The 22,951-nt window shown below is 42.8% G+C and overlaps 1 protein-coding gene across 1 annotated transcript in view; it reads left to right on the forward strand.

Moving 5' to 3' along the window:
- Window positions 1-22,951, forward strand: part of NPC1 (NPC intracellular cholesterol transporter 1) — a 45,235-nt gene that overhangs the window by 21,343 nt on the left and 941 nt on the right. Inside the window, exons 8-24 of the mRNA XM_037508732.2 lie at window positions 152-522; window positions 2,362-2,588; window positions 5,043-5,143; window positions 7,313-7,415; window positions 10,952-11,141; window positions 11,550-11,732; window positions 12,446-12,560; window positions 14,197-14,324; window positions 14,421-14,561; window positions 15,573-15,662; window positions 16,100-16,290; window positions 16,607-16,722; window positions 17,985-18,114; window positions 19,461-19,661; window positions 20,755-20,986; window positions 21,658-21,771; window positions 22,334-22,496. Coding sequence (XP_037364629.1) covers window positions 152-522; window positions 2,362-2,588; window positions 5,043-5,143; window positions 7,313-7,415; window positions 10,952-11,141; window positions 11,550-11,732; window positions 12,446-12,560; window positions 14,197-14,324; window positions 14,421-14,561; window positions 15,573-15,662; window positions 16,100-16,290; window positions 16,607-16,722; window positions 17,985-18,114; window positions 19,461-19,661; window positions 20,755-20,986; window positions 21,658-21,771; window positions 22,334-22,496 — 2,796 coding nt within the window. The remainder of the gene's footprint in view (window positions 1-151; window positions 523-2,361; window positions 2,589-5,042; window positions 5,144-7,312; window positions 7,416-10,951; window positions 11,142-11,549; window positions 11,733-12,445; window positions 12,561-14,196; window positions 14,325-14,420; window positions 14,562-15,572; window positions 15,663-16,099; window positions 16,291-16,606; window positions 16,723-17,984; window positions 18,115-19,460; window positions 19,662-20,754; window positions 20,987-21,657; window positions 21,772-22,333; window positions 22,497-22,951) is intronic.

Raw genomic sequence — 22,951 nt, forward strand, 5'->3', positions numbered from 1 at the left:
GTAACTGAGAACCAGGGGGATATTGTTCATGTCCTGGTACATCATGACTCTTGCTACTAAGTTTTGTAGTAGCTAATGCTTTCCCTGTTCCAACTTCCAGGAATGGCTTGGCTCTTAACTGCTACCCTCCCTTCCTCTCCCGCTCTTCCAGGAGAGGCAGCCTGCTGTGACCCTCTGAGTGCGGCCTTCGAGGGGTGTTTGAGGCGGTTCTTTGCACAGTGGGGCTCTTTCTGCGTCCGAAACCCAGGCTGTGTCATTTTCTTCTCCGTGGCCTTCATTGTCGCCTGTGCTTCAGGCTTGGTTTTTGCCCGGGTCACAACCAATCCAGTCGACCTCTGGTCCGCCCCCAGCAGCCAGGCGCGTCTGGAGAAAGAGTACTTTGACACCCACTTTGGACCTTTCTTTCGCACGGAGCAACTCATCATCCAGGCCCCTAACACCCAGATACACACTTACCAACCATACCCATCAGGATCCGACGTGCCCTTTGGACCTCCGCTTGACAAAGAGATTTTGCACCAGGTAATCTGCTCTTTGCAAAAACCAATCCATGAAACTCAGTTACTTGCTGGCTTTTGACTAGTTAAATCACAAAAGATGTTTTTCCCATACTTTTCAAGAAGGAAAATGCCAGGTATTGAATTAATGAAAAATTACTGTGTACCACTTTGTATTTACTTTATATCACAGATCTTGTGTCTTTCTTGAAATTGAGGTGAGCATCTCTGTTGAATCAGAATGTATTTATTATTCATCTTTGGAACTTACAGAAAAATTTCTCTCAGTATTTGAAAAATAATATGCTGGGCCCCAGAAAAGAAGAAGCCCCTTAAGCTTTCTGGGGACTTGCTGGCTTGTTGCTGATCCTGCCTGCAGAATGAATGTTTCATTGTCTTAATGAAAGTGCCCTCCCTGCCTTTGGTGAGAGGTGCATGTGGAACAGATCCGCCCCATTCTCTTACAAAGACCTTTAAATCTTCCCCTTCTCCCCTGTCACACTTGCACCAGAGAACTGTATCTGTGAGTAAATGGCATTCCCCCCTTTTTTTAAGATTACAAACTAAAATTTTTATTGTGAGTTTTTGCTTTTGTTTTTTATTTTTTAAAAAAATCCTTGTTTGTTTTTTCACAATGTAGGACTTCTCCCCTTGGGTACAGTCACCACAGTTTTCCCACCACTAGTGCCCAGAGCCCCCCACCACACTCCACCACTCTCTCCTCACCACCCCTTTCTCTACTTGCCCTCTCCCCCATCCCTTTCCCCCTTTCTCCTGAATGTCTCAGATCTATGATCAGCTTTCAGGGAGTTGGTCTTACAGTTTGTCTTTGTCTGCTCTTTTGCTAGGTGTCTCTAGATTCCACATAGAAGTGAAACCATCCGGTATTTATCTTTCTCCTTCTTGCTCACTTTGCTTGTACTCCTGTGTTTATAGCAGCACTATTTACCACTTTTTATTTTTTATTATTATTTTTAAAGATTTATTTATGCATACAAGAACTGGGGTGTAGACCAGAGGTGCAGGTAGTGAGAGGATTCACCAGAGACAGAGTGGGGAACAGAACAGGCGAATCTACTGAAATACACTGCTGAGGGGAGCAGCTGGTGAGGCAGGAGAGGTCTGCTGCGCCATGTGGGTCAGCTCCCGGCTGGGGATAGCCGCTGCAGCGGCTGTGGATAGCTTTGTAGTGCTGCAACTTATCCCCTTGCACTACCAGGGAGGTCCCATAGTAATGTGGTTTTTCAAGGTGCATTGCACTTACCTATAGAAAGTTTGTAGAAAAGAAAATATATCAAAATGACCCCAAGACTGTAGAACCTTTTCTCCTCCCAATGACTCCCTGTTGCTTTTTCCCTGACTCATTGCCAAAGCTGCACAATATAGCGATTTACCAGTGTGTATTCTCTAATATTCACTGTTAGAAAATACAAAAATAAACATATAAATAGTCGCAGCATAGGGTAGTGCATTAGGTGGTATGTTGCTGGTAAAGAGAAATGTCAGGAAGACCAGGCAGATTGCCCCCATCCCCTTCTGTAGCCCTCCTGGGAGGGGAGAATACATTCCTGTGAACATAACAGGAAGAAGGGGAACATGTCTAGTTGTCTTGTATGAGATCTGCCCTGATCTTCCTGGTAGTGGTGTCTCCTCCTCATCTCTCTGGATTTCTAGCAGAGTCTGCGTTCTGATTTGCTGTTCTCTGAGTTGGACTTGGGTATTGTAAAATCCTTGGTCCTCTCCCCTATCTTAGAATTTCCCCCAAATATTCTTTATCTTCTGATCCCTCAGGGAAACAATAGTCAAAATCCAAGGGAAATTTGATGTGCTCCTGAGTTTACTTATTTTTTAAATCTTCTTTCAGGTTCTTGACTTACAAATAGCCATTGAAAACATCGCTGCATCTTATAACAACAAGACTGTGACACTTCAGGATATCTGCTTGGCTCCTCTCTCACCATATAATAATAACTGCACCATTATGAGCGTGTTAAATTACTTCCAGAACAGCCACACCATGCTGGACCACATGATAGGGGACGACTTCTATGTGTATGCGGATTACCACACACACTTTCTATACTGTACACGGTAGGTGAAGGGGGCGTTCATTCATCCCACCAATATTTGAGCACTTGCTGCAGCTACACATCCTTGTAGGTACTAGAGCCCTGAAATGAGCGGACGGAGCACACCCTGCAAAGCTGACACTCCGGTGGAGGGACACAGATGCTGAACAGACAGCTGTAGATGGGTGGAGAAAATAAAACCAGGAGAGGAGATAGAGGACAGAAGGGATGTCCTGCGTTAGAAGGAGAGCAGGCGGGGGGAGCCTGTGACTCTCAGAGGGAAAGTGTTCAGGTATACAAGCAGCCAGTACAGAGGCCTCGGCCAGGGAGCATCCATGCTACGTAACCAACTCCCTCTCAGCCTTTACCTTGAGCCTGGGCTGATAAATGAGTTGTGGCCTCTATCATGCCACCTCAAGTTTTTCTGAGCTGGTTTCATAATACAAACATAGAAGCCTAGAGTGTTTTTTCTCTCCAATGTAAATTAGACCATGTTATTGGATTGCTTTTAAAATGTGCAGCATCCTCTTAAGGACTAGGGTGTAGTTTCAATTGGAGGGACTACGGCCCCTCCAGCGGGGCAGGGTACAGGTATAAGAAGAATGAGTCAGAGCAGCTGTGCTGGGTGACCTATGATGTGATCTTCAACCTGTCCCCCAGCAGGAAGAACGGCTTGTGCTGGCTGGGCCTGCTGTCGCTGAATGGCCTGCCCTCAGCTGGCAAGGTCACCCGAGTGGAGACACTTGTTCAACCAGCCAGACAAGCACCTCGGCTGTTTCTTCATCTTGGAAACAAAAAAGTTATTCCTTGTTTCCTCTAACTGCCACTCAAGCACAGCTCAAGAACAGGGTGCTCCTGGTCCAGTTTGGTGACCTTAAGTTCTCTTTCTCTTACTGGGTTGACTCCTTAGGTAGCTGGGCCGTTCACTGTCTTGCAAGGAAGTCACTTAAAATCATGAACTCTACCCATAAACGGTAGGTGTCTGCCCACATACCTCAACCAGCCTCTCCTTAGGGTAGATGTACAGGGCAGCCATGGGCAATTTGATAAACAAAAATTAATCTCATTTTTATATTTAGAAGAAAAAAACTGTTTGCTTTCCATTTTACAAAAGAAAAGAAAAAATTTTGGTGACCAGGAAGATGCATGAGACTTATTTTATCCCAGGGTGAGAGACACACTGCCATCAGCAGCTTCTCTCCTGCATGACAGGGACCTGTGTTTGGCTTGTGGTTAAACGTGATTCTCCAGCTCTCACCTCTCCTCATCCTTCTCCTTTTCTGGGGCTTTTTCCTCTGGAGGTCCTGGAGGACCCACTAACTCAGGCCACCCAGAACCAAGCACTGACTTCCTTCCTTCCCCACACCTTTTGTATCATGCAATGCCACCAACATCCACCAGCTACTCAAACTTGAGCTGTCTCCCTGAATCCTCCTACTGGAATTCTTGTGGCTTTTAACTTCTGGGTAAAATCTCAAAGCCATCATGTGGTGTGGCACAGTCCCATCCATGTAGGATGATGGAGCTCAACTTCTGGCTGCAGCCTTGTGACCTGTTTGCCCAAGCAGGTGATCTGACCTCCTGGGCCCAATTGCATCAGCCCTTGACTCTGAAGGGTGGTTGCCTCAACTATATGCTAGAGCTAGAACTTCGAAAGTGTCCAGCAATGTTTGGCTTATGCTCTGTCCTGAAGGGCTGGTTCCTTCGCCACTGGTTATCTGTCTATGCTTGGTCGTCCCTTGCATGAGCTGCTGCACAGATCCTGAAGGTGGCCTGCCCCCTTTTCTTACCTATTTGCAGATCTCCTTTAACTTTGCCACCCCTGTTATCTGTATAAAAGAGCTCATAACATCCCTTTACCTCAAATCTTTAACTGTTCCCCAAACAAGTGTACCCCCTACAGGATAGGAAGCCAGACTACTTAGCATAGTTATTGATTCTTATTTTCATTGTCCCTCACCCTTTCTTTTCCAAGCTCATCCCCATTTCTCTCTCTCTCTCTCTCTCTCTCTCTCTCTCTCTCTCTCTCTCTCTCTCGCCCTTCATGGGCACCACATTTCCTACACATAAGATTCTTACTCTGTCCTCTTGCTTTCTACTCTCCAATGCCCATTCTCTTCTTTCTCCAACCCTCAGGATCGTAGTTGATTAGAACACCCTTATTTCCTCCCTCCCAGGCAATTTCTCCCTTGGCCTTAGAGCAGGTCTCTAGGGGCACAGTTTCCCTTGTATTAATTTTTCCCTCCTCTGGGTACCCTGCACCGTGTGGTATCAACCACTTTGTGCTATATTTATCTGCCTCTTGCTCAGTTATTCTGAGCCCCCATGGCAAGTGCTGAACTGTATTTCACCTAAAGAACTTCAGGGCCCATGTTGTGCTTAGAATATAATCAACCTCATTAACTGTTATATAAATGTTTAGATCTCTGATGTCTTCAGACTTATTCTAACAGGAAAGTGTTTTTTAAATTCACAGGGCTCCTGCCTCACTGAATGATACAAGTTTGCTCCATGATCCTTGCCTGGGTACTTTTGGAGGACCTGTGTTCCCGTGGCTTGTGTTAGGCGGCTATGATGGTAAGAGTAGCTTTTTCCTATTAGATGACGTGGCCTTGGTTTTGTCATTAACAGTTGAGAATAATGATGACTATTTCATAATTTGAGCAGTCTTATTAATTTCCTAGCTCTTAATCCCAAATGTAGTATCTCCTTTTGGTTTTGTATTTGGGTTTCATTCTGGTTTTAAAATAGGTGGATGGTGTTAGCCTTTTATGGATCACACTTGGGGAATCTGTCAACAACTAAGGATATTTTTCAGAATAATGCAATTCTGCACATCCACATAATGTTAAGGAGATCATGGGGCCCTTAAAACTCATCTGTAGCACCCTAGGGAGTCTGAGAACTTCAGGGTAACATCTGTCATGGGGAAGAAATGATATATGAGATATGGGGAAAAGAAAAGAATTGATGGGGTTTTTTTTTTTTTCCCTGAAACAGGTGGTTACGAATTCAGACCCATTTTTAGTAGGAAGAGCAATTGCTTTGCTCTTTGCTGGTCTCTGTGGCACCTTGGAACAGATTCTACTAGGTGTCCTGGGGTAATGACTCATGGGACAACTCTGCATCTGAAGCCTAATTAGAGGCAGTTCAACAGGTTTTTCTCCAGCCTAATAAAGAGATCAAATAGTGTCCTTCCCTTCACCCAGTGGGATAGGAGAAGTAGTGATTTGTCTTTAATTTTTACTCTGCCTCATATAATAAAATACCATTCTAATTAGTGGGGGAAGGATGGCTAACCACAGACATCAGAATTAAATGTGATTTCTTCCTTATTCTTTCCACTAAAATAAACTCCAGGAAAGTCAAAGATTGGAGTGTAAGTAATGAAACTATTAAAAGAAGTAGAAGAAAATATAGGAGGAATTTTAAAAATAATTTTAAGATAGAAAAGGCATTTCTAAGCAAAACCTAGAAGCCACAAAAGGAAACACTGATGAGTTTGACCACATGAGAATTTTTTCTTCCATATGAGAAACTTAAATTCTGTGTGAAAAAGTGTTAAATCGCAAAAGAAAGGCAACAACCTGAAGGAAAAAAAAGTAGTGTACTTAACAGATAGAATTTCCTTAATATATAAAATCTGCTTGTAGAAAAAAAACAAATGTCAACAACCCAAAAGAGAAGTGCATGAAGCCATACGATAACTTTGAGAGGAAATACGAAATACCTTTTAATTATATGGAGAAAATGTTCACCCTACTCTTAACTAGTGAATTGTATCTCTCATCAAACTTTCTACATGCTATATTGGCAAAGACCTAAGAGTATGACAAAACCCTGTATGGGTGAAATTGTGGGAAAGTGCTGGAAGTATAAATTGGTTACTAGAATGCAAGATTTTTACTTTATTGTTATATCCTTAGTACCAAAATAATGCCTGGCACAAAAGTAGGCCTCTACAAATATTTTGTTCCTTAAAGAAAAAATAGACTAGCCTTTCTGGACGGCAATTTGGAAGAATCTATCAAAATTGGAAATGCACATCTGTTTTGATTCAGTGACTATACTTGTAAGAATCGATTCCACAACTATGTATTTTACATATTTAGGATATCAGGTTATTCTTTGTAGTAATTTTGTTCATCAGTTTAAAAATTGCAAAATTGTCCATGAGTCAAACATTAGTTAAATTATACTAGAAGATGTTATATGGCAAGAAAAAAGAATAGAAAGTTCTGTATGTATTAAAATGGAGCTCTCTCAAGATACCAATTGGAAAGTGCAATGTGCAAAACTGTATGTTACTGTTTGTGTGAATCAGAAGGGTGGGGGAAGAGAATATATGTGCTGGTTGTTAGTTATCTTTACAAATAGTCAGAGATGGTCACAATGGGGAGAGAGGAACTGAGATCGAACCGAGCCTGAGAAAGGAGACTTTCCACTGAGACCTTCTGCTCTTTGAAATTCTTATTATACACGTAGTGTGTAGTGTGTTTAAAAAAAAAAAAAGTGACTCTTCCTGAATTGTAACTCTGCCAACTTCAGACAGAGACTCTTTTGTATTCACTAACTGAACTACACAGACCTGTTTGGGAGACTCCTGTTTGTTCTTGGAGCACGGGGATATATAATCCATGCCCCCAGTGAGAAATCAAAGTCAACCGGATGTACTGTGATTACCCTTTGTATTTGCCTGATTATCCACACACATGCACTTTTTGATGGCACGTTTTTCCTTCCTAGATCAAAACTACAATAACGCCACAGCTCTGGTGATTACCTTTCCTGTCAATAATTACTATAACGACACAGAGAAACTCCAGAAGGCCCAGGCCTGGGAAAAAGAGTGAGTCATTCACAGGGTCTAAACAACCTGTATTTGTTTTGTGGGGAGCTGGACACTTGCAGAAAACACTTGAGTTTCATTCAGCTAATTTAACCAACATCAAATCTAAGTTATATTATTATTTTCCCTTGGTACTTATGATGCTAAGGAAAATTCTGTAGATGAATTTGCCTGTAAACATTGTTCTAACAGATATCCCTGCACAAGAATACAAAAGTATATATGCAGCAATATTCCTTGCTTCATATTCTAGGGGGAAAAAATGAGAGCAGTCTGAATGTAAGGAATAAATATAGAAAATTATGCAGTCTTTAAAGGTAGGTAAATAAATGGCTCAATATGTGTGAAGCAAAAACTGCAGCCTTTTGGCCAAAGCTGTTATCTTCAGTCATTTACCAAAATGACCAACACAAAGGAAAAAGGAGCAGCAGCTACTATATGTTCTCTAGACCTTTTAGGAAACATGGAGCTGCTCCTTGGGTCGCATACATGCAGGTCTACAAAAAAGGTGATACCATAGACGCTGAGGGAGTGGGCACTGTAAAAAAAAGAATGACCCACAGATGTTACCGTGGCAACGCTTAGCCAGTCCACAGTGTTACCCAACACACTGCTGGCACTGCTGTAAACACACAAGGGCAAGATTCTTACCAAAAAAATCAATGTATGTATTGAGCAATAGTAAGCACTGTAAGAGCCAAGAGAGCTTTCCGAAACGTTTGAAGGAAAATGATCAGAAAAAGAAGCCAAAGAGAAAATCACTTGGGTTCAACTGAATAGCCAGCCTGCTCTACCCAGAGGCACGCTTGTGAGAGCTGGTGGGGGGAGCTGGCATGCAAGGACCCTTTCCCACTGAATTCATGGCCTGATAGGGATAAAAAAAATTAAAGATCTCTGGACTCTTAAAAACAAACAAAAACTACAATCAGCATGTTTAGGTAAATACATGCCATTTCTCTATGTACAAAATAAACAATGACCCGGGAAAGTAACGGCTGGTAACTTCCAAAGAATGGGAGGAGAGGGCTGGGGACCTTGACTTTACCCTATACTCTTCAGTATTTTTTTTTTTTTATGATTTATTTATTTATTTATTTATACAAGCACTGGGTACAGTCAGAAGCCCGGGAGGGTGAGAGATTTCACCAGAGCCAGAGCGGGGAACAGAACAGGCAGACTGATGAAATACACTGCTGAGGGGAGCAGCGGGCGGGACAGGAGAGGTCTGTCACGCCATGTGGGACCCTCCCTGGTGGCCAGGGATGGAACCGGTGCTGCAGAGGCTGTGGGCAGCTTCACAGCCCAGCGCTGCGCCACCAGGGGAGGCCCTGTTTTTATTTTTTAAGATTGATTTATTTATACAAGACCTGGGGTACAGGCCAGAGGTGTGGGAGGGTGAGAGGATTCACCACAGATCAAGCGGAAAGCAGAACAGGCAGACGGACCGAAAGCACTGCTGAGGGGAACAGGGGATGAGACAGGAGAAGTCTGCCACGTCATGTGGGTATCTCCCTGGCCGGCCTGGAATCGCACCCGTGCTGCAGAGGCTGCAGACACCTTCACAGCGCTGCGCTCAACCCGCTTCACCACCGGGGAGGCCCCAGTATTTTTTTAAAAAACAGTTTTATTGGGATATAATTCTTACACCATGTATTTTGCCCATTTAAAATGTATAATTCAATAGCTTTTGGTGTATAACATATTTAGTATTTAAAATCATATAGTATTTGGTACATATACAAATTAGCATATTCACAGACTTGTGCAAACATCCCTACAGTCAATATTAGATTTTCTTTACCTTTAAAAGAAACCCCATATCCTTTAGCTGTCCCTTCCCCATTCCTCTCACCTTCCTACCCCTCCGCCCTGTGCAACCACTAAAATTTTCCTGTCTCTGCCGATTTTCTTATTCTGGAACTTTATGTGAATGGAATCGTATACATGGATTTTGGTCTCCGGCTTCTTTCCCACAGCATAATATTGCTATGACAAGTTGTGGCACATGCCAGTACACTGCATTCCTTTTAATAAGAATGGAATATTAAATAACATTCCACCCTATGGAAATACATTATCTTATTTATCCTTCAGTTGATGCACATTTGGGTTGTTTCTGCCTTTGGCGGTTGTGTATACTGCTGCTACAAAGATTCGTGTGCAAGTTTTTGTGTGGACATGTTTTCATGTCGCTTTGGTATATACCTAAGAGCAGAATCACTAGGTCGCAGAATTGCTAGTTGTTTTTGACGAACTTCAACCTGGCAGCTTAGTGACCATTTCCAAAGTGGCTGCACCATTTTACATTCCCACCAGCAGAGTGTGAAGATTTCAAGTTCTCTGTCTCCTCACCAACCTTGTTATCATCTGACTTTCTGAATGTAGCTGTGGCTATGAAGTGGCATCTCATTGTATTTCTTTGATTTGCATTTCCCTGGTGACTAATGATTTCAAGTATCTTTTCATGCACTTACCATTTGTATAAAACTTCTTAGAGGAATATTTATTCCTATCCTTTGCTATTTGCATTTTCATAATTGAGTTATATAAATTCTTAATGCATTCTACATAGTCGTATAATTCAATAATTAAAAAATAAGACCCCTACCAGATATATGATTTTTCCAGTATTGTCTAACATTCTTTGGAGATTTTTTTTTTTGGGGGGTGGGGAGAGGGGTACTTTCTTGTGTCCTCTGAAACACAGCAGTTTAATTTTGATGTCCAATTTATTTTTTCTTTTGTTACTTGTACTTTTGGTATCATAGCTAAGAAACCATTGCTTCATCCAGGGATGTGGAGATTTTACATTTGTGTCTTTGTCGAGTTTTAAAAATTTAGCTTCTACGTTATGTCTGTGATCCATTTGAGTTAATTTTTCTGTATGGTGTAAGGTAAGGGTTCAATTTCATTCTTTCGCATGTGGCTATCCATTTGTCCCAGACCATTGACAAAAGCATTCTTTCTCCCATTTTATAATTCTTCCTACCCTTGTTGAAAATTAGGTGACCACGAATACATGATTTATTTCTGGATATTTATTTCTTGTTTCTTTGACTTTATGTCTATCCTTGTGCCTATACACACTGTCTTAAGCTGTTGTTTTTTATTAAATTTGAAATGAAGTGTGAGTCCTCCTACTTTGTTCTTACAAACAAAGATTTTGACTTTTCTGGGCCCCTTCCAAGTCTGTGTAGATGTTAGAATCAGTTAATTTTTCTACAAGGAAGACATCTGGGCTTCTGTTAGGGATTGCATAAAATCTGTAGATGAACTAAATTTTTGTTCCATGAATTATATAATTTATTTAGAAATCATTTTTATTAAAAAACAAATGGGGCCATGAACCAATTTTTAAACTTGTTCTAAGCCTGTTTTAAATGGTAGGAAAATCAGCATATCTGGGAATGTCTTTCCTTTTAGTCTGCAATGTAAGAGTCAAATGGGAAATAAAAGTGTGGTTTTTATGTAACAAGTTGGGAAGAAGCCTTTCACTAAGTTTTAACTAAAAATATAAAATTCTCCTTGCTCTTTAGGTTTATTAATTTTGTGAAAAACTATAAGAATCCAAATCTGACCATTTCCTTCACTGCTGAACGAAGTATTGAAGATGAACTGAATCGTGAAAGTAACAGTGATATCTTCACTGTTGTAATCAGCTATGCCATCATGTTCCTGTATATTTCCATAGCCTTGGGGCATATCAAAAGCTGTCGAAGGTTCCTGGTGAGTGCTGTGTGTGTGTTTTAGAAGTGACCTTGGACAAAAATGTTTCATATTTTTACCTCTGTTTAATCTTAACTCATATTCAAAACTGTCCTCAAATTCTTTTAAGTATGTAACATTTTGTATTCCCTGCATTTGTTTTCTTCAGTTCCAATTTTTTGCTTTATCATCAACTTAAAACTTTGCACAATCCAAATTTTTCTAATTTATATACCCCGTCATCTCAGAATAGAAGTTCACAAAATATATTGCTGGGGAAGACATCCACAGTATCTCCTCTCAAACATGGAATTCCACTTCTAACTCTGGATTGATTATACCCATATAAACTGGTAAAAATGAGGACTTTTTAGTCACAGGACAGAAACCCCCGTATCTCACGAGTTGTGTCTTTGTTGAATCTCCCAGGTGGATTCTAAAATCTCCCTCGGCATCGCGGGTATCCTCATTGTGTTGAGCTCAGTGGCATGCTCATTGGGCATCTTCAGCTATGTTGGGATCCCCCTCACCCTCATCGTGATTGAAGTCATCCCATTCCTGGTACTGGCTGTTGGGGTAGACAACATCTTCATTCTGGTCCAGACCTACCAGGTACATTTTTATAATCCTGGAGTGTGGTATCCCACCAAGGACTGAGCTCCAATAATGACTGGCTCCCTATAGAGTGTTTGTGTGTTTCTTATTGGCATGTGACTTTTTATGGACATTTTGGGACCAAGAAGTTCACCCCTCTCTTTGGTTATAGCTATTGGCAGAACAGATATAAAATGAGAATCTGGTTTTAAATATGTGCAACATTGTATGTAAAAAAGGGTTAATATTTTGTGTGCAACTGCTATTAAAATGATTCTTGTCATAGTGTAAAAGAATGAAAGATTGAAAAAAAAGATTTGTCAGAGGAGCCACTAAAAAAAGGTAAAAGGTCACTATAGGACCTGCTGATTATACAAAATGATCTCAAGAAGTTAGTTCTTCCAAGGACCCTTGTCCTGTAGCCCTTACTTGCATGGAAACTTAGTGGCTTTTAAGAGTGTCATTTAATAGTCCAATCACCTGCAGCCACTTTCCATGTATTTTTCTGATAGTGTGATCCAGTCTTTCCTTGAAACTTCTTACCTATTAACCTAGCTCACGGCTTTAAAATATTCTGATTGAATTAACATGAGAAGTTTCAACTCTCCTGCCAAAGTTGATATACAATAAGTAGATGCTGCTTTATCACTGAGTTAACACAGGTCAGCAAAGAAACAATGACGAGGTATTATAACTGAGAAATTTAATATTGCTTGTTGTGTTTTTTTAAGAGAGACGAACGTCTTCAAGGGGAAACTCTGGACCAGCAGCTGGGCAGGGTCCTAGGAGAAGTGGCTCCTAGTATGTTCCTGTCATCTTTTTCAGAGACCGTGGCGTTTTTCTTAGGTAATTGCTTTTGAGTCATACCAATCCAGTAGTTTGCTGAGCCTGAGGATAGAAGAAGCCCGAGTGTTTGAATATGCCCTCTGTAATTGAAGACTTTATTTTGGAAATTGTCAGAGTGAACCAAAGAAAAATCGGTAACAATGTCTAGGATCTCATTTAGCAAGTGTCTTCTTCCTCACATTGTTTCAGACAGTATTGATGTTGGGGTCCAAATATCTAGACTTCTCTACCTCTTCCCCTTTTTTGGCACCCATGGCAAACATTGATATTTGCAAGAGCGTTCTTGCATAGCCATGGAATCCTTCTCATCACTACACTGAGCAGCAGTTCCAAAACCCATAGGCATTTCTTGCACGATGTTTGCTGTTGTTGTCAGCAGCAGACTTCCTCCTCTCTACACACAGTTCATTGGGGAAGCAGCCTCATTAATGAGCAGAAGTTCTGGATCTTCCCTCAATACTGGAGCCAGAACAAATTGAAACTGGTATATTTTTCTTTCATGTGAAGAAATCAACTAGCTGTACTAGCAGGGCTGTCTTACTACTGTGTAGCCTGCGGTAAGAGAATACTGACTACATCTTCTAAAGAGGAGGCCAGATTAGAGTCACCCAGCAAGTCCAGAGAAGAAGAGGGTCACAAATGGAAATGCGTGTGTGGACCAGCAGGTCATCTTGCCCAGGACCTTCATAAGAACATCATAGGTTGTCATCTGTCAGCACAGACTGTTAGCATAATACTCCTCATTTCCAGAAAGCAATGTGCTTTGAAACCTGTGGTCCTTACAGTTCCTTTTGATGGTTACAAATGAGAAAAAAAGTACTTCCTCTTCGTACCTCTATTATAAGAAAACCATTGAAAGTGGAATGATAATAACAGCTGGCATGTGCCTCAAGGTTGGAGTGACTTTCAGGGAGACAGTAGCAACAGTGGGGTCTGTGGCACCCAAAGTGTACAGATCGCACCTATAAAAGGTAGCTCTGTGTTGCTGACCCAGTGCTAGGTCCAGTTGTTTTTTTAAGTAATATTGTGTATCTAGGTTTTTATGAAAAATTTCATTGTTTAATACTGGCTCCTTATTTTTTAAAAATGATGAATTTTAATCCTAAAATGGGTTGATACAGTGTTGGTCAAATAGGATACATCTGACCTACAGGCTTCCAACTTTCAATTTCTGAGTCAGCCTGGTGATTTTGACTTGGAGTTCCTTCATTCAATTTACTGAAGTACTGGTATTGTTGCTGTAATAGCAGGTGCAAAATACTACCTCTTTTAGAGTGAAACATGGAAGGTAGTGTAAGAAATGGCCTCTGTTAGTGGTTTTCAAACTTTACTGTGTATATATACGCTTGAGAGCCTGTTTAATGTAGTAGACTAGAGTTGAATTCCCGCTGACTTGATTAAATAGGGTGGGGCTCAGGAACCTGCATTTCTAAGTTCCCAGATGGTTCCAGTACTGACCCCAGTTTGAAAAACGCCAAACTTGCAGACTCTTCTCCAGTTCTGGTGTGACATTCAGACTTTTGCAGCATGCCTTTGTGCGAGGGAGAAGGGTCTTCCCGTGAGTGCGGCCTGTGTGTACATGTGTCAGGCAAGAGCCTGTGAATGGAGTGACTCAGCAGCGCTTCTCCCCCTGCAGGAGCCTTGTCAGTGATGCCCGCCGTGCACACGTTCTCTCTGTTTGCGGGCATGGCTGTCTTCATCGACTTCCTTCTTCAGATTACCTGTTTTGTGAGCCTCCTAGGGCTAGACATTAAGCGGCAAGAGGTAAGTGGTTATCAAGGTCACAGTCTCTTTCATTTGAGTCTAGAGTCTAGATGAAGCAACTGAGGCTGTGACCTTTGTTCCTCTTTGTCCCCTCAGAAAAACCAGCTGGACATCCTTTGCTGTGTCAAGGGCGCTGAAGATGGCACAAGTGTCCAGGCCTCTGAGAGCTACTTGTTTCGGTTCTTCAAAAACTCCTATTCTCCATTTCTGCTTAAGGATTGGATGAGACCAATTGTGGTAGGAGCTTTTATGTGTATTTTTGTTGTTGGTTTTTGGTTTTGTTTTTTTTTTTTTTCATTTTCCCCCACAAAATAGATGGTCATGTACCTTCTAAGAAATCAAAAGGCCTAGGAAGGAGCTTCTGACAGCTTTAGGTAAATATAGTAATACAAAAGCAAGGATGTACAAATATAGAATATTTCTAGCTTGTTTTCAGCGAGAGTTTTCATTTTTAAGTGTTTGTTTGAAAATAATTGTCTGTTCATAGGCAATTGCAAAGGTAGTACAGGAAGGACTCTAGGAACCTTCTGTCTAATGTTTTCCTTTAGTCCTACATGATTATAGTTCAGTGTCAGAACCAGGAATTTGATATTGTCACAATCTGTGTCTAGTTCTGTGTCATTTCAACACATGTGCAGGTTCATGTAACTACCACTGCAGTCAAGACACAGAACTGGCCCATCCCACAGACTCCCTCTGCTGCCCCGTAGTGTCACCACCTCCCTCTTACTTTACCTCTCCCTATCCTGGTCCCCAGAAACCTCCCCCTATCCTGGTCTCCAGAAACTGTGCAAGAGTGCTGGGTATAGCCTACAGTGATAATCTGTCACTTCTCTACTAAAAAAGAATATAAATTAGTTTTCAGTTAAACTAATACCTAACATTTGAATATTTAATGTCAGATATATATTGGGTACTATGCTAATATTTGAATTATTGCTAGACTTTTCTCATTTAACTCGCAAACCCATCTGATGTTTTAAATCTTATTTTTCCTGTTTTATCAGTGTTGAAAGGTTAAGTGACCCAGGCTACTAAGCTTATAAGCAGTTAAGCCAGGATTTGAATCCAGGCAGTTTGATTCTAGATACTGTGATCTCAGCCTCTACCCATAGTCCCTGATTTCTTAGCCTGTCACTTAAAGTTGGTTTTTAGTTTAGAAAAGCCTGTTTCTTGTGTTTGAGATTTTATGTTCCTAAGGTCATTATAACAAGCAATCACTGTCTTATAACTCACTTTTCATTCCAGATAGCAATATTCGTGGGTGCTCTGTCATTCAGTATTGCCGTCCTGAACAAAGTAGAGATTGGATTGGATCAGTCCCTTTCAATGCCAGATGTAAGGTGCTTTCTTTTTTATTTCACCTCAGCCAGTGGTGAATGAATTTTTCAAAACTTACATGTGGGTGTTCAAGCTAATACCCACTTCCAAATAAAGACACTGATAGGTACTTCCCTGTTATAAGAGCTCCCACCAAGCCCTGCCAGTGTGGGCCTTGGCATTCTGAGCTCTGAGACAGCCTCTGGGGCATAGCCACAGAATACAAGCAGCCAGTCTTTTACCTTGTGAGGTGCCCACCTAATGGTAGGGCCAGTCAGAGGAGCAACCTGCACTTGGGGGGTGTGGGGGGCCAGCTATGTGGAGAATCACTAACCTGGCCTGTAGGCACCTCGACCTAGAGCCTTCCAGTGCCCTCCTAGTTATCAGTGATCCTCATCTTGCTGAAGCACCTCAGATCATTCATTCATGCCCTGTCCTGTGATTTGGTCTTTCAGGACTCCTACGTGATGGATTATTTCAAGTCCCTCAGCCAGTTCCTGCACGCAGGTCCGCCCGTCTACTTCGTCCTGGAGGAAGGGCACAATTATACTACTTTGAGAGGGCAGAACCTGGTGTGCGGGGGCATGGGCTGCAACAACGACTCCCTGGTGCAACAAATCTTCAACGCAGCTCAGATGGAGAACTAGTCAGTGCCGCCCCATCCTTGTGTCCTACAGGCAAACTATCTGAAGGGTCAAATCTGGCCTGAAATTTCTCACTGGAAATAGATTTTCTTAGAAATGTATTTTTTGACATGTGTACTAAATCTGACTTTACCTGAGGAAAACCTTTCAAAGGGCTGATTTGCCATTTCAGACTGAAGGTTTTCAATTACATACTAATGTACTTTGTCTTTTGACTGGGTACCAGTTTAAAATCCAGAAGGAGGTTTCAAGGACTGAAAGTAAAGACTTCCTCCTTGTGGCACAATTAACTGCTCTTTTTCTGCTCCTTTTGTCTAGTTCCCGAATAGGCTTTGCTCCCTCGTCATGGATTGATGATTATTTTGATTGGATTAAGCCCCAGTCTTCTTGCTGTAGAATCTACAATAGCACTGATCAGTTCTGCAATGCTTCAGGTATTTTCATCTCCTTTTCCAAATCTTCTCCGTTTTTCTGAAATATCTTTAACACTGTGCAGTCAGTCTTGACTGAACATTATCCATATGTTCTTGAAGACTATGAATGTAAGAAACAAACAAGGTATAAGGAAAGCAGGTCCTCTAATAACTAATTGTTTTATATGCACCAGTGTTGTAACAAAAGGAACAAAATGCTGAGGCCCTGGTTCTCATTGACCAATTATTTGTATTTCACATCTTATTTATGGGAAGTTGTTTTTTGTTTTTTGTTTTTTTTTAAGATTTATTTATTTATTTATACAAGCACTGGGTACAGTCAGAAGCGTGGGAGGGTGAGAGAATTCACCAGAGCCAGAGCTGGGAGCAGAGCAGGCAGAAGGACCGAAGTACACTGCTGAGGGGAGCAGCTGGCGGCAGGAGAGGTCTGCGCGCCATGTGGGACCCTCCTCCAGTGGCCGGGGAGCAGCCGGGGATCGAACCAGTGCTGCAGAGGCTGCGGGCAGCTTCGCAACCCAGCGCTCAACCGCTGCGCCACCGGGGAGGCCCATATTTATGGGAAGTGTTAGGCATATTTGTATGTCAATGCTAGGTCTCATTTCCTTTGCCATCATGCCTTTCCTGAAGGGATTCGTGCTCTAAAATGTTCCATTCCTGTTTTTCAGAAGCCCGTCCGGGGCTGCAGGCTGAACAAGGCCAGGGTCTTGGTTCTCAGAGCGCTCAGACTTTTCTCCTCCTTTCTCAAGACAGATTCCCTCTCTTGGTTGGTGTCTAGCCAGGGTGTCTCATAATTGTGCTTTTCTTGATCTCTCATTGTCACCCTGTGATGCTGTAAGAATGTTAAGGTTGTCCTGGAATTCTCTCCGATATTACCAAGGGAGGCCCGTTTTTTAATTTTTTTAAATTTATTTTATTTATTTATTTTTTGTGTGTGGGACCCTCGCCGGCGGCTGGGGAACGAACCGGCGCTACAGAGGCTGCGGGCAGCCTCGCAACCCAGTGCTTAACCGCTGTGCCACCAGGGGAGGCCCCGGGGCCCATTTTCAGAATAGGAAACCTCCTCGTGGAAAGAAAATTTGTACAGCCTGCTTTAGATTAGATGGCATCTCAGCTGGATTAGCCTGAAAATCACACATGTTTGAGGCTTTGGGATAAGGAAAAGGATTTAGGAAAACAGTACCCTTATTTCTTTATCAGTATGTTTAAGTTTTAAAATCTGGACACGCACCCTTTTCACCTTTACTCCTGCCCTGTTTCTGTAGTGGTGGACCCCGCCTGCGTGCGCTGCAGGCCTCTGACTCCAGAGGGCAAACAGAGACCTCAGGGTGAAGACTTCATGGCGTTCCTGCCCATGTTCCTTTTGGACAACCCAAACCCTAAATGTGGCAAAGGGTAAGTCCACTGACCCTTCAGACTCAGTTGCGTCCTCTTCCATTCAGACAGGAAAATGGGAGTGGGCTGGGGTAGAAACAGTTCAATGGACAAGACCCTTCTTTCCATCCCTCCCAACCCTGTCCTGATCATTCTGTAAAGGCAAAGAAACCTAAAACATGTGTAAAAGAAAACTTCATTGGATTCCACTGATTTCATTCTGGCCTGGCCTTTCTTTCTTGCATTTCTTTCAGTGTCCTGGCCCTCCCAGCAGTTGGAATGCATACAGATTCCTGTGCAGGGCACCAGCAGGGCGGAGGGGGTGCCAGGGGCACATGTAGCATTTCAGAATGTGAAGCGGGCTACCACTTGTGTCATGAGTGTGGGAGACAGCCCCTCTGATTTGGTGCCGTCATCCTAGAATAAGTGTCGTGTTTTAGCCACACGGTGCTTCTTGCCAGCCTGCCCATATATGAGGTTATGAGCTGTCTCACTCCCCCAGCCAGCCAGGCAGCCAGTTACCCATGTGAGCGGGATGTCTGGCCAGGAAATCTCGGTGGCAGGGGAGAGGGCAGGTGCATGTGATTTGGAGGCTTTTGCAGGATGACTCAGTGTCCGCACATTCTGAGGTAAACCCTGGACATCTCTGATTTGCTTGAGAAAACTGATTTGACCTGTCTTGTAGTTGCCACACCTCATCATCCCTGTGTTTGGGGACCTCTGCTGGGCACTGTGGGAAGACTATCTCTACCAATAAAATAAAAATGAATCTTACAGCTTGGTCTGCTTGCAGACTGAATGCTTTGGCCTACGTAAAATAAGTCAACATGAATTCAATGTTTATGAAGACAACAGCCTCCACTTATGGGAAACCACCTACTGCCAGTATTGTGCCAGGCACCTCACTGATATGACTTTACTTACTCCTCATGCAGCCCTGTGAGTAGGTGGTGGTGCAGCTGGCATGGAAGACAGTGCTGCAGCCTAAGTTCAGTAACTTTGCCTGGGATTCCATGACCAACATGGCAGGGCTGTGGGCTGTTGTGCAGCCATCTGACTCTAGGCCCGTTGCCCTTCCCTGCCTCCTGAGCAAACTGTAAGAAAACACATTCGATTGCAATTAGAGCCAGGTGTAGAAGCAACGGCAGCCAAAGCACCAAAGAAACCAAAAATAGACAAAGCCAGTGCGGGAGAGAACAAGCTAGAACCTTCACTGTTCCCTTGCAGGGTTCCTACCACGTCTCTGAAATTTACGGCAGGGTCTGACCTCTGAACCCAGGCTCCGATGGTTTCCCTTAGCCCTGAGTTCCCAGGTTCTGCAGATACTTACAAAACTTAGGCTTTTGACACCACTGAATCTTCTCTAGGGGTCATGCTGCTTACAGCTCTGCGGTGAACATCCTTGACAATAACAAGCGTGTTGGAGCCACGTACTTCATGACCTACCACACCGTGCTCCGGACCTCCGCTGACTTCATTGACGCCATGAGAAAGGCCCGCCAGGTTGCCAGTAATATCACCAAAACCATGGGCCTCGAAGATAGTACTTACCGGGTGTTCCCATACAGGTGAGTGCCATTTTACAAATGGGGATATCCTGGGGAGGGACGCACACCTTGGGCGTGCCCCTGGGGGGATGCTAATACTCAACTGGCATCCTGACACCTACAGGCTTCACAGAGAACACCTGAGCTGATATGCGTGGCCAGTAACTGATGGGTATTTTATGTGGGACTGTGCCTTCATGGAGATTTTTCTTTGTGTATTGGGGTTTTTTCCCCTCATAAAAATAGTATTATATATGAAATATAGAACTTGGAAAATACAGAAAGTCAGAAGAAACAGGTGATTTCCCCCACAGACATACCACATATGATCTTGCTTAAGGGCGGCCTGACCTGTTCTCTGCAGGGGGTCAGCCTGTTTTTCTGTGGAAGGTCTCACAGCAGGTGTCCCAATTCCTGGAGAGAACTGGTTAATTTCACAAAACAGGCTTTTTCTTTTTTTTTTTTTTTTCTTTTTTTTCTTTTTTTTTTTTTTTTTAAGATTTATTTATTTTTATACAAGAGCTGGGGTACAGGCCAGAGGCACAGGAGGGTAAGTGGATTCACCAGAGACAGAGCGGGGAGCAGAACAGGCAGATGACAGAAATACACTGCTGAAGGGAGCAGCGGGCATGACAGGAGAGATCTGCGGCACCATGTGGAATTCTCGCCAGTTGGCCGGTATCAAACCCGCACTGTCAAGCCTGCAGACAGCTTCACAGCACGGCGTTCAACCCACTGCGCCACCAGGGAGGCCCCAACACAGGCATTTTCTCCCCAAATCCTGCACACACCCCATTTTGTCCAAGGTAATTCTCAGGATAGGTCAGGACTTTTTTAAAAATACCGTGGAGTATTCCTCATGAATACCTATAAAGTAGCATAGAAGAAAATCTTTTTATATAAAATAAACATTTTGGATCATTGTTAGGCCCTTCTTTGGACATCAGTGACCATCAAGGATTGAATTGAAATCCTGTATATGAGTCTTGAGGCAGGGAGTCTCTCTGCAAGGGCTGTGTCTCAGAGGAGTTTCACAGTTTGGCAATAATGGCAGGAGGAAAACAAGAGTCCAGAAGTGAGAACAAGCTTTAACAGCCTCCTCCCTCCCCCGCAGTGTCTTCTATGTCTTCTATGAGCAGTACCTTACCATCATTGATGACACCATCTTCAACCTCAGCGTGTCCCTGGGCGCCATCTTCTTGGTGACCACAGTCCTGCTGGGCTTCGAGCTGTGGTCTGCAGTGATCATGTGTGTCACCATCGCCATGATTCTGATCAACATGTTTGGAGTTATGTGGTTGTGGGGCATCAGTCTGAATGCCGTCTCCTTGGTCAACTTGGTTATGGTGGGTCCTGGGCCTCTTGTTTTGTCCTTAACCCCTTTATTACGTGAATTGTTTCTTGGGATAAAATACCCAGTCCAGCTCTTGTTTTTGGTGCACACAGAGGCAGGATGAGGGCTCAGTGGAATAGAAATGAGGATAGTGCAGCTAACAATGAAACTATGATTACATCTGATCTCTGCCTTTATTATTCCTCAGGGTTTACAAAACTACATTGTCTAATGCTAGCAAGAATTTTTTTAATTTAGTCCCACCCCCAAAGTTCCCTGACCTTTTGCATCCTATTGCAGCTGTCAAGGACATTTTCATTGTTAAGTCTTAAAGATGCAAGCATTCAAGAAGATATTAACTGAAAATAAGAGTGCATCTGTACTTCAGATGTCAATGCTGGTTCAGGCCTTACTGCCCAACCACAGAAACAATGCGAGGGCCAGGCTTGGTAGGGGCAGGAGTAGCCTTGAGTTTTACTTCCCCTGATACAGGCAAATCTGCTGTAGAAGCTGGGGCATCGGGCTCTGGGCCTAGAGAGTTCCACAACTTTCCCCATGTCATGGAAAAGAGACTACCTCAAAGAGGATGCCTAGGGTGCCCTGGTTAACCACAGATCCTGGGGGAGGAATGGCTGTTGCTGTTATCAACTGGACAATAGCAGTAAAGGACACACTTCATTTCAGAGCTGTGGCATTTCCGTGGAATTTTGCAGCCACATTACAAGAGCGTTCACTGTAAGCGCGAAGGGGAGCCGTGTACAGCGGGCGGAAGAGGCACTCTCACACATGGGCAGCTCTGTAAGTAGCCGAACAGGATAATGTGGGCAGAAATGCCAACATAAAGTGCCTAGCTCAGCAACTGTTTCTCAGAAGGAAGTTTAGAAGTCAGTAAGGAAAATAGAACATGAATTATTAGCAGCGGTTTGTAAGGATTATAAATTTCAGGCAATTCATGAAATAGCCATATATTGCACAGAACTGAAATTTCTTAAAACTATTCCTGTTAGTGAAGCCTTTGTAGGAAGATGCATCAACAAAGTAGGAAAAGTTGGGGTCGAGAGAGCTAGAAGTCTTTTCTATTTAAACACGGGCCTCCTCAAAGCAAGGGATCCACAATAACCCAGAGCCCGCTGTGCAATTTTTAATGTTTAGAGAATCTTCTTGGTTTAATGCTCTATCCTTGTTTTTTTTTGCAGAATTACCAAAGCAATTATAGAAAATACTATTTTTAAGTAATTCTGCAAGGGGGTAGGGTCAGTCTTCTTACTTTTGACCTTAGCTATTAAGAAATGCCTGTGTGAGGACATGTTCAATTATAGGTTGATGAATCTGGTTTCTAACACCATCTCTTTTCTTTTAGGTATTCAGTGGAATCACACTAACAAAATTTGGAGGGATTGTGGTGTTGGCCTTTGCTAAATCTCAGATTTTCCAGATATTTTACTTCAGGATGTACTTAGCTATGGTCTTACTAGGAGCCACTCATGGATTAATATTCCTCCCTGTCTTACTCAGTTACATAGGTAAGAGCCCTATTTTAAACAGATGAGATACGAAGAAGCATTTTACCAAAGATTGTATCTTGAAGCATTTGAACTACTAATGATCATTTAATAAATAGAACTTAGTAAAAACATGAGAAAAAACCCTACCCAAAGGTTTCATGATTGTCCAGACTAAATTAGTAAACTGCTCACGATTTTCCTGGAGGCCTGACTCGTCTTCTGAACAAGACCGAGGTCAGATGTGAATGAGTCTGAAGGTCGGCGGCAGCCCCTCCCTGCCATTGAGAGGTGAATGATGGAGACCACCCAGCAGTGCCAGAGAACAGCTTGTATTTCCCCTACTGATTTACTGTCCTAGCAAAACACTGCCACTGCTACTCATCTCTTATTTTGAGAGCATCCTTATTACCTTTTACTTCTCTGGCCACTTCAGCTTCCATTAATGACCTGTGATTGAAAGGTGAATAGTACAA

The sequence above is a fragment of the Talpa occidentalis genome, unplaced genomic scaffold (assembly GCF_014898055.3).
Source record: "Talpa occidentalis isolate TD23 unplaced genomic scaffold, MPIMG_talOcc4v2.1 talOcc4.13, whole genome shotgun sequence".
NCBI classification, from domain to species: Eukaryota; Metazoa; Chordata; class Mammalia; order Eulipotyphla; family Talpidae; genus Talpa; species Talpa occidentalis.